Source organism: Callorhinus ursinus, unplaced genomic scaffold, assembly GCF_003265705.2.
Source record: "Callorhinus ursinus isolate GAN/ISIS: 27379988/994484 unplaced genomic scaffold, GSC_fseal_2.0 scaffold112, whole genome shotgun sequence".
NCBI lineage: Eukaryota > Metazoa > Chordata > Mammalia > Carnivora > Otariidae > Callorhinus > Callorhinus ursinus.
Window position 1 is genome coordinate 498,883 of NW_027397174.1, and position 12,229 is coordinate 511,111.

The 12,229-nt window shown below is 39.4% G+C and overlaps 1 protein-coding gene across 8 annotated transcripts in view; it reads right to left on the bottom strand.

The window, feature by feature from the left end:
- The window catches only part of F8 (coagulation factor VIII), a 146,750-nt gene that overhangs the window by 81,205 nt on the left and 53,316 nt on the right, over window positions 1-12,229 (bottom strand). For all 8 annotated transcript variants that reach the window (XM_073889659.1, XM_025862821.2, XM_073889660.1 and 5 more), the window contains 2 exons: window positions 3,781-3,995; window positions 1,891-2,041 (listed from right to left, as the gene is read on the bottom strand). In XM_073889659.1, the coding sequence (XP_073745760.1) occupies window positions 1,891-2,041; window positions 3,781-3,995 (366 nt within the window). The remainder of the gene's footprint in view (window positions 1-1,890; window positions 2,042-3,780; window positions 3,996-12,229) is intronic.

The window sequence follows — 12,229 nt, forward strand, 5'->3', positions numbered from 1 at the left end:
TCCTTCAACAGATGAATGGGTAAAGAAGATGTGGTCCATATATACAGTGGAATATTACTCAGCCATCAGAAAGGATGAATACCCAACTCTTACATCCACATGGATGGGACTGGAGGAGATGATGCTCAGTGAAATAAGTCAAGCAGAGAAAGTCAATTATCATATGGTTTCACTCATATGTGGAACATCAGGAATAACATGGAGGACCACAGGGACAGGGAGGGAAACCTGAATGGGAAGAAATCAGAGAAGGAGACAAACCATGAGAGACTCTTGGCTCTGGGAAACAAACTGAGGGTTACAGAGGGGAGGGGGGTGGGGGATGGGGTAACTGGGTGATGGGTATTAAGGAGGGCATGTATTGCATGGAGCACTGGGTGTTATGCGCAAATAATGAATTGTTGAACACTACATCTGAAACTGATGATGTACTATATGTTGGCTAATTGAATTTAAATTAAAAAAAATGAAATTTGTACCCAGACACGTACATGCACAGAGGAAAGACCATGTGAGGGCACAGAAAGTGGCTATCTACAAGCCAATGAAAGAGGCCTCCGAAGAGACCAATCCTGCTGAATCTGGATCTCAGACCTTTAGCCTCCAGAATTGCAAGGAAGTAAATCTCTGCTGTTGAAGCGACCCATTCTTTGGTACTTTGTTATGGCAGGCCTAGCAGACTAAGACTACATGTGTGTGTGTTTATATGTGTTTATATATGTTTATATACATGATTATATAATCATGGAGAAAATTTTAACATGGGCTACATGGACATGAAAAGGTTAGTGGGAAGGTGTAATATGGAAGGAAACAGAGATAAAAGGGAGGCAGCCAATTAAACACAAAAAAATCATTTTGTATACCTTAAATATATATAATTTTTATGTGTCAATTCTACCTCAATAAAGCTGGGAAAAAGATGTTTTTTTAATGTACAGTGTCTTGATTGATTTGACTTAAATTGCTATAGCTGGCAACTGGTTTACATGTGTAAAATTGCATTCCCTTTGTATTTCATGTGTAACTTACCAACTGAGTGAATTTAAAAACATTTTAAAAAAGATTTTAGTTTTAGGGGCGCCTGGGTGGCTCAGCTGGTTAAGCAGCTGCCTTCGGCTCAGGTCATGATCCCAGGGTCCTGGGATCAAGCCCCGCATCGGGCTCCCTGCTCCGCGGGGAGCCTGCTTCTCCCTCTCCCTCTGCCTGCCTCTCTGCCTACTTGTTCTCTCTCTCTCTGTCAAATAAATAAATAAAATCTTTAAATTAAAAAAAAACAAAATAAAAAAGATTTTAGTTTTAAATAATCTCTACACCCAACAAGGGGCTCAAACTTACAACCCTGAGTTCAAAAGTTGCACACCCTGCCAACTGAGCCAGCTAGGAACCCTGAGTGCATTTTATATTAAGGATGGATTATGTATATTTGGGTAAACGAAAGTTGTGTCTTATTTGATTTATCCTTTGAAATCCCTTCTAAAAGAAAAAAATATATGCAGTATATGATCATAATTAAGCCTTTATATAAAACTGTATACGTTCATATATATTAATTTTTTAAAAGATTTATTTATTTTAGAGAGAGTGAGAGAGAGAGCTTATGTAAGGGGGACGGGCAGAGGGGGAGGGAGAGAGAATCTCAAGCCAACTTCCCACTGAGCACAGAGCCTGACACAGGGACCGATGCCACGACCCGGAGATCATGACCTGAGCTGAAATCAAGAGTCAGATGCTTAGCTGACCTAGCCATCCAGGCACCCCCATGTAACAATTTTTAAGGAAATATGACTCTTACATGGCATATAAGTTAATCCATTATCTGGACATCATTTGGTGGCTTCAATTTTCCCTTATCCATTACCCACTGGACTTGAGTGCTGCTTTACTTACTGTGCATGATGTTAGAGACTTGAAACTCTGGATCATGGGGCTGCACTACATCTGCATTGGGGAGGAAGCGCTGCATATTCTCTGTGAGGTACCAGCTTCGATTCTCATCAAATACAGAAAACAGGATGACATTTCTCTTGTCTGACATCATCTGTTAATTACACATATTGAAAGAAAGAACTGCTATTAGTATTGTCCCATAAAAATTAGCATGCAGGTGATATATCTATATCGAAACCTTTGGCTCAATTCCAATTTCTCCATAGGGTCACTATTATGCACATATACCAGGGCTTGGGAGTAGCAGTGAGTGTAACTTTAGAGCAAATGTGTCCTCAAGGCAACTTTAAAGACCCAAGTGATTATTCAGTGTTTTTCTTAAACAAGTTAGTCAAGTCAAGGAAGATTAATGCCTTTCCTAAACTTTATGGAAAGGCAACTACCAATCCATAAAAAATTAAAAATAGAAAACAAATCAAATAACAAAGTTAAGATGGGCCATAAAATGTTAATTAACACTAATATCTAAAGTTTTCTGTTAAAAAAGTTTAAAGTTCTTTTTAGAAGAGCAGTTTGTATATGAACCAAAGTTATGAGTTATTTGCTAGTTGATTCTGTTAAGATTTAATGTGTAAACTTCATTAATATGTATAAATTTCATTTTGCATAACCTAGTGCTACAGAAACCAAAATGCTGAGGAGAGGACATTGGGGAAAATATAGAGGTACATTTCAGTCCTCTTCCAAAAAACTGGTGGTAAAAACTATAATTAGGAAAAATTTGTCAGGACAGGTACTTGCCCAAATTTATGCCTTTTTGGGTTTGTGTGCCATGTGTTTTAAAACTCACGTGCTTTATTCTCTAAACCAAGGAAATGTTTTCAGACTAGTAAAAATCCTATGTAGTAAATAACCAAACTGACATCCAGTCAAGCCTCAGCAATATGGCAACGAGTTATTCTGATGTAAGCATTGAGTTTTTGAGAAGCACTAGGCTTTCCTTTCTTTTTTTTAAAAAAAGATTTTAGTTATGTATTTTGAGGAGGAGTGGCAGAAGGAGAGAGAGAGAGAGTCCTAGCAGACCCTGCAGTGAGCACAGAGCCTGATGTGGGGTTTGATCTCACAACCCTGAGATCATGACCTGAACCAAATTCAAGAGTTGGATGCTTAACCAACTGTGCCCCCCAGGCACCCCAGCATTAGGCTTTCCTTATGCAGAGAATTTAGCTTTATTTTCTTAAAGCAGTATAAGTGGTCTAAATTCTAAACATTTCTGAAATATTTTGTATCTTTCCCTGTATTCTGCTCAACAAATATTTATTGAATTCCTACCACATGCCATGCACTATGCTAGATGCTGCAGATATGTTCATTTTGAGGTGTCTTTGAGTCACTCATGATGAGACATCCAGGGGAGAAGTCTAGACTCTGATACAGATTCACAGGTCATCTAAAAATGAGCAGTAGTTTGGCATGTAAAAATGAGCAAGATCATTTACAGAAAGTGGAATTTTAAGTTTTTTAAAGTTTTATTTAGGTAAGTAATTGCTACACCCAATGAGAGGCTTGAACTCATGACCCCAAGATCAAGAGTCACATGCTCTTCCAAGTGAGCCAGCCAGTGGCCACCAGAAAATGAAATTTTAGACTGGGAATGAGTATTATAGGAATATAATAGGAGAGGCTCTCCTATCGATCCAGCAGGCAAGTTTATTAAACCAAACTAAATTCAAAAACAACTGTGAGAAACCCAGCTCATTTCTTTTATTGGCCAATACTGCAGACTATTATATTTTCTGCAGACTATAGGGGGAAGTACACTGAGAGATCTGAAAGTTCATATGCATCATCAGTCCATCAAACCCAGAACTTTGAAAGACATGAACTCACCTGGTTTCCTCTTTGATCTACAGATTCTTTGTAGCAGATAAGGAGAGGGCCAATGAGTCCTGAAGCTAGATCTCTCTCCAGATTAATGAAGCTTGAGTAATATCGGGTCAGGCACCGAGGATCTGATTTAGTCGGCCCATCTTCTACAGTCACTGTCCATTTATACTTGAATACCTCTCCTGGCAGAATTGGCATATCTTTCAAATGTTTCACACCTACCCACACCCAAACCGCAAAATATCTTGATTAGAGTATAACAAGCCACATATTGGTAAGTCCTGTTATTTCGAGGGCTCTACCAATTTATATGTACATGTGAAGCTTCTCAATAAATTGAAACTAAATTTGTGTCTATCATAAGCTTAAGATTCACACAATTGTTTTACAATAAAAGTGGGTCGAGGACTTGAAGTTTTATTACAAATCTATAGTGATCAAAACAGTATGGTACCGGCACAAAAACAGACACATAGATCAATGGAACAGAATAGGAAATCCAGAAATGAACCCACAACTCTATGGTCAACCTTCAACAAAGCAGGAAAGAATGTCCAATGGAAAAAAGACAGTCTCTTCAACAAACGGGGTTGGGAAAATTGGACAGCCACATGCAGAAGAATTTTCTTACACTATACACAAAAATAAACTCAAAATGGATGAGAGACCTAAAATGTGACACAGGAATCCATCAAAATCCTAGAAGAGAACACAGGCAACAACCTCTTCGACCTCAGCTGCAGCAACTTCTGGCTAGACACATCTCCAAAGGCAAGGGAAACAAAAGCAAAAAGGAACTATTGGGACTTCATCAGGATAAAAAACTTTTGCAGGAGGGAAGAGTCCAAGATGGTGGAGGCGTAGGAGACCTAAATTTCGTCTGGTCCCAGGAATTCAGCTAGATAGCTATCAAATCATACTGAACACCTGTGAACTCAACCAGAGATCTAAGAAAATAGCTACAACTCTATGAATAGAAAAGCGACCACTTTCTGGAAGGCAGGACGTGCAGAGAAGTGAATCTGAGGCTATATTCGGGAAGATAGACCATGGTGGAAGGGAGCTTCCATCAACCGGCTACCGGCAAGTGATAGAACAGCGGAGCACAGAATCGGAACTTTTAGAAGTCTGCTCTGCTGAGGGACGTCACTCCAGTGACTAAGGGGGAGGGTGGTGGAACCCTCGCTGGGATGGTGTGGTCTCAGGACCCTCGGGGTCACAGAAGAGTGGGGGTGCCTGAGTGCGGCAGAGCTCCCAGGGATCGGAGCAGGGAAGCCAGCTGCAGAGATGGAGCCAAGGCATGGGCTCTCAGCTTGGGGTTACCATAAACTGTGATCCGCGCCACAGTCGGGCCACTGTTCCTCCAGCAGGGACCCAACAAGCGGCAGATCCGGGGAGACTCCCCTTCCTCCCCCGGGAGGAGCAGTGCGGGAGCGCACCGCAGGAGTCTGTAGGGTTTGGAGACTCTACATGGGGTTGTGTGCCTGAGAGAGAAATTCTGGATCACAGGCCGGGTGAGCACAGAGTGCAGCTGGAGACTGGGGAGATGGGAGTGATTGACTGTTTTTCTCTGGGGGCGCACTGAGGAGTGGGGCCCCGAGTTCTCGGCTCCTCCGGGGTGGAGATTGGGAGGCTGCCATTTCACTCTCGACCTCCAAACCTGTGCTGAAAGCTTGCAGGGAACAAAAGCACCTGAAAGCAAACCCGAGCAGATTACTTAGCCCCGACGACAAGGGCGGGGCAATTCCGCCTCCGGCAAAGACATTTGGGAACCATGGCAACAGGTCCCTCCCCCAGAAGATCAGCAAGAACAGCCAGCAAGCCAAGACCAAGTTTACCGATCAATGAGAACGGCAGAACCCAGTGCTAGGGGAATAAAGCATATAGAATTCATGGTTTTTTTTTTTTACCATGATTCTTTAGTCTTTCAACTTTAATTTTTTTTCTTACCTTTTTCAACGAATTTATTTTATGAACTCTTTTTAAATCTTTTTTTTAAGACAGTTGCCTTCTATTTTTTTAAAGATTTTATTTATTTATTTAATTGACAGAGAGACAGAGACAGCGAGGGAGGGAACATAAGCAGGGGAGTGGGAGAGGGAGAAGCAGGCTTCCCGCCGAGCAGGGAACCTGATGCGGGGCCCGATCCCAGGACCCTGGGATCATGACCTGAGCTGAAGGCAGTCGCTTAACCAACTGAGTCACCCAGGCGCCCCATTCTTTTTAAAATCTTTTTTTTAATTTTCATTTTATCCTATCATTCTATTTAATTTTATTTGTGTGTGTGTGTGTGTGTGTATGTGTATATATATATATATATATATATATACACACACACACAGTCTCCAAACCCTACAGACTCCTCTGTTGTGTTCACCTGTTGATTATATTCTCTTTCTCTCTTTTTTGGTTTCGGGTCTCTTCTGGTTTGTTTAGTGTATATTTTAGTGTTTAGTGTGTATCTGGGGTTGTTGTTGCCATTTTAATATTTTGTTTTCTTGTTTATCTATTCTTCTCTGGACAGAATGACAAGATGGAAAAACTCACCTCAAAAAAGAGAACAAGAGGCAGTATTGACTGCCAGGGACCTAATCAGTATGGACATAAGTAAGATGTCAGAACTAGAGTTCAGAATAACGATTACAAAGATACTAGCTAGGCTTGAGAAAAGCATAGAAGACACTAGAGAGTCCCTTTCTGGAGAAATAAAAGAACAACCTACAAGGGTAGAAATATTAGATTGGCAGCAGACCTATCCACAGAGACCTGGCAAGCCAGGAAGGACTGGCAAGACATATTTAGGGTGCTAAATGAGAAAAATATGCAGCTAAGAATACTTTATCCAGATAGGATGTCATTCAAAATAGAAGGAGTAATAAAAGCTGCCAGGACAAAAAGAAACTAAAAGAATTTGTGATCACTAAACCAGCCCTGCAAGAAATAAAAAAAGGCATCCTATAAGTGAAGAGAGAGCCCAAAAATAACATAGACCGGAAAGGAACAGAGACAATCTACAGAAACAGTGACTTTACAGGTAATATAATGGCATTAAATTCGTATCTTTCAATAGTTACTCTGAATGTAAATGAGCCAATCAAAATGCCCCAATCAAAAGACACAGGGTATCAGATTGGATAAAAAAAACAAGACTCATCCATATGCTGTCTGCAAGAGACTCATTTTAGATCCAAAGACACCTCCAGATTGAAAGTGAGGGGGTGGAGAACCATTTATCATGCTAATGGACTTCAAAAGAAAGCTGGGTGGCAATCCTTCTATAAGAGAGGTTAGATCTTAAACCAAAGACTGTAATAAAAGATGAGGAAGGATACTATATCTTAATTAAAGAGTCTATACAACAAGAAGATCTGACAATTGTAAATATTTATGCCCCTAACATGGGAGCAGCCAATTATATACACCAATTAATAACAAAATTAAACACAATGATAATAATACAATAATAGCAGGGGACGTTAACACCCCACTCACTGCAATGGACAGATAATCTAACCAGAAGATCAATAAGGAAATAAGGGCTTTAAATGACACACTGGACCAGATGGACTTCACAGATATATTCAGAGCATTCCAGCCTAAAGTAACAGAATACACATTCTTCTCTAGTGCCCATGGAACATTCTCCAGAATAGATCACATACTGAGTCACAAATCAGGTCTCAACCAGTACCAAAAGACTGGGATTATTCCCTGCATATTTTCAGGCCAAAATGCTTTGAAACTTGAACTCAATCACAAGAGCAAAGTTGGAAAGAACGCAAATACATGGAGACTAAAGAGCATCCTACTAAAGAATGAATGGGTCAACCGGGTAATTAAAGAAGAATTAAAAAAATTCATGGAAACAAATGAAAATGAAAACAAAACCATTCAAAACCTTTGGGATGCAGCAAAGTTGGTCCTAAGAGGGAAAAACATAGCAATACAAGCTTTTCTCAAAAAATGAGAAAAGTCTCAAACACAAGCTAAACATATACCTAAAGGAGCTGGAGAAAGAACAGCAAATAAAGCCTAAACCCATCAGGAGATGAGAAATAATAAAGATTAGAACAGAAATCAATGAAATAGAAACCAAAAGAACAGTAGAACAGATCAAACGAAACTAGGAGCTGATTCTGTGAGAGAATTAATAAGATTGATAAACCCCTGGCCAGACTTATCAAAAAGAAAAGAGAAAGGACCCAAATTAATAAAATCATGAATGAAAGAGGAGAGATCATAACCAACACCAAAGAAATACAATTTTAAGAATATTATGAGCAACTATATGCCAAGAAACCAGGCAATCTGGAAGAAATGGATGCTTTCCATTTCTTATAAACATGGAGCAGCAACTTCTGGCTAGACATGTCTCCAAAGACATATAAACCACCAAAACTGAAACAGGAAGACACAGAAAATCTGAACAGACCTATAACCAGAAAGGAAATTGAAGCAGTAATCAAAAATCTCCCAACAAACAAGAGCCCAGGGCCAGATGGCTTCCCAGGCAATTCTACCAAACATTTAAAGAAGAAATCATACCTATTCTCCTGAAGCTGTTTCAAAAAATAGAAATAGAAGGAAAACTTCCAGACTCTTTCTATGAGGCCAGCACTACCTTGATCCCAAAACCAGACAAAGACCCCCACAAAAAGGATAATTACAGACCAATATCCCTAATGAACATGGATGAAAAAATGCTCACCTTACAGCATTCATAAAAATAGACTCAAAATGGATGAAAGACCTAAATATGAGACAGGAATCCATCAAAATCCTAGAGGAGAACACAGGCAGCAACCTCTTCCACCTGGGCCGCAGCAACTTCTGGCTAGACATGTCTCCAAAGGCAAGGGATACAAAAGCAAAAAGGAACTACTGGGGCTTCATCAAAATAAAAGCGTTTGCACAGCAAAGGAAACAGTTGACAAAACCAGAAGACAACCAACAAAATTGGAGAAGATATTTGCAAATAACATATCAGATTAAGGGCTAGTATCTAAGATCTATAAAGAACTTATCAAACTCAACACCCAAAGAACAAATAATCCAATAAGAAATGGGCAGAAGACATGAACAGACATTTCTCCAATGAAGACATACAAAGGGCCAACAGACACATGAAAAATGCTCCACATTCCTTGGCATCACAGAAATACAAATCAAAACCACAATGAAATACCACCTCATACCAGTCAGAATGGCTAAAATTAACAAGACAGTAAACAACAAATGTTGGTGAGGATGCCGAGAAAGGGGAATCCTCCTACACTGTTGGTGGAAATGCAAACTTGTGCACCCACTCTGGAAAACAGTATGGAGGTTCCTCAAGATGTTAAAAATAGAGCTACCCTACGACCCAGCAATTGCACTAGTAGGTATTTACCTCAAAGACACAAATGTAGCGAACTGAAGGGGCACTAGCACCCCAATGTTTATAGCAGCAATGTACACAATAGTTGAACTATGGAAAGAGCCCAAATGTCCATCGACAGATGAATGGATAAAGAAGATGTGGTGTGGGGGTGCCTGGGTGGCTCAGTCGGTTAAGTATCTGCCTTCGGCTCGGGTCATGGTCCCAGGGTCCTGGAATCGAGCCCCACATTGGGCTCCCTGCTCAGCGGGGAGCCTGTTTCTTCCTCTCCCTCTGCCTGCCTGTCTGCTTGTGATCTCTCTCTCTCTGTCAAATAAATAAATAAAATCTTAAAAAAAAGATGTGGTGTGTATGTATGTGTATATATGTTCATCAAAAAAATGAAATCCTGCCATTTTTTCTTTTTTTTTTTAAAGATTTTATTTATTTGACAAAGAAATAGCCAGAGAGGGAACACAAGCAGGGGGAAGCAGGAGAGGGAGAAGCAGGCCTCCAGCCATTCAGGGAGCCCGACTTGGGGCTTGATCCCAGGACCCTGGGATCGTGACCTGAGCTGAAGGCAGACGGTCAACGACTGAGCCACCCAGGCACCCCAAATCCTGCCATTTTCAATGACGTGGATGGAACTAGGGGGTATTATGCTAGGCGAAATAAGCCAATCAGAAAAAGACAATTATCATTATGATCTCACCAATATGTGGAATTTAAGAAATAAAAGAGAGGATCATAGGGGAAAAGAGTAAAAAGTAAAACAAGAAGAAACCAGAGAGGGAGACAAACCATAAGAGACTCTTAATCATAGGAAACAAACTGAGGGTTGCTAGAGGGGAGGTGGGTGGAGGGATGGGGTAACTGGGTAATAGATATTAAGGAGGGCATGTGATGTAATATCATTGGGTATTATATAAGACTGATGAATCACAGGCGTGTACCTCTGAAACCAAGAATACATTATATGTTAATTAATTGAATTTAAATTAAAAATGTTAAAAAAGATAAAAAGCTTTTGCACAGCAAAGGAAACAATCAACAAAACTAAAAGAGAACCTACTGAATGGGACAAGATATTTGCAAATGACATATCTGACAAAGGGTTAGTATTCAATAGATAGAAAGAACTTATAAAATTCAACACCCAAAAAATGAATCATTCAATTAAAAAATGGGCAGAAGACCTGATAGATATTTTTCCAAAGAAGACATCCAGATGGCCAACAGACACATGAAAAGATGCTCATCCTCACTGATCATCAAGGAAATGCAAATCAAAACTACACTGAGATATCACCTCATACCTGTCAGAATGGTTAAAATCAACAACACCAGGAACAAGTGTTGGTGAGGATGTGGAGAAAGGGGAACCCTCTTGCACTGTTGGTGGGAATGCAAACTGGTGCAGCCACTATGGAAAACAGTATTGGAGGTTCCTCAAAAAATAAAAATAGAACTACCCTATGACCCAGAAATTGCACTACTAGGTATTTACCTCAAAGATACAGATGTAGTGAAAAGAAGGGGTACGTGCACCCCAATGTTTATAGCAGCAATGTCCACAATAGCCAAACTATGGAAAGAGCCCAGATGTTCATCGACAGATGAATGGATAGAGAAGATGTGGGGTGTGGGGGATGGGTGAACTAGGTGATGGGGATGAAGGAATGCACTATATTGTACACCTGAGACTAATATAACACTGTATGTTAACTGACTGAATTTAATTAAAAACTTAAAGTAACTAAATAAGAACTGAAAAAAAAGTTTGTATCTTGATAATCTGTAATTTATTTTATTTTGTTCAAGGTACATTATCTTCAAATGTCTTACAAATTTTTTGTACTAAAAAAAGTCAGTCCGGGAGATTTTTGCTAGCTTGTTAGTTTGAGCTGAAATATAATGTCTTACAAATTTTTTGTACTAAAAAAAGTCAGTCCAGGAGATTTTTGCTAGCTTGTTAGTTTGAGCTGAAATAAGTAGGTCTGTCCACTATTACATATAAATAATAGATATTATTTTAAAGATTTTATTTATTTGAGAGAGAGAGAGAGAGAGGGATTGAGAGAACAAGTGGGAGGAGGGGCAGAGGGAGAAGCAGACTCCCTGTGGAGCAGGGAGCCTAACATGGGACTCAATCCCAGGACCCTGGGATCATGACCTGAGCCAAAGGCAGACGCTTAACTGAATGAACCACCCAGGCACCTGATAATATTATTAAATGTTTATAATAAATAAGTGAAAATCTATGAAGAAGAAAAAAAATCTCAAGTGCTTAAAAAATAGACATCAAAACCAGAGTGGTAAGCTACAGATGATAATCCAGTTGACCATGAGAATTTCAGGCCCAAATATATGCCAAAGGACTGCTTACTGGAGTTTTAACTCACATATTTTATAAGGAGATGTGGTATCTAAATAATACTGCAATAAACATAGGGGTGCATGTATCTTTTCAAATTAGTGTTTTCATTTTATTTGGGTAGATATTCAATAGTGGAATTACTGGATCATATGGTATTTTAATTTAAAATTTTTTTGAGGAAACTCCATACTGTTTTTCACAGTGGCTGTACCAATTTATATTCCCACCAATAGTATATGTGGGTTCCTTTTTCTCCACATCCTCACCAACACCTGTTATTTCTCATCTTTTTTATTTAGCCCTTCTAACAGGTGTAAGATGGATATCTTATTTGGGTTTTGATTTGCATTTTCCTGATGCTTAGTGATGTTGAGCATCTTTTCATGTCTGTTGGATTTACAGAGGTCTATTCTTTGAAAAAAAATATCTACTCAGGTCCTCTGCCCATTTTTTAATTGGATTGTTTATATTTTTGGTGTTGAGTTGTATAAGTTCTTTATATATTTTGGATATTAACCCCTTACTGCATATATCATTTGCAAATATCTTCTCACATTCAGTAGGCTTTTTGTTTTGTTTATGGTTTTCTTCCCTGCACAAAAGCTTTTTAGTTTGATGCAGTCCCAACAGTTTTTGTTTTGCTTTTGTTTCCCTTGCCTGTGGCTCAAATCAAAAACACAAGAAACAACAAGTACTGGCAAGGATGTGGAGAAAAAGGA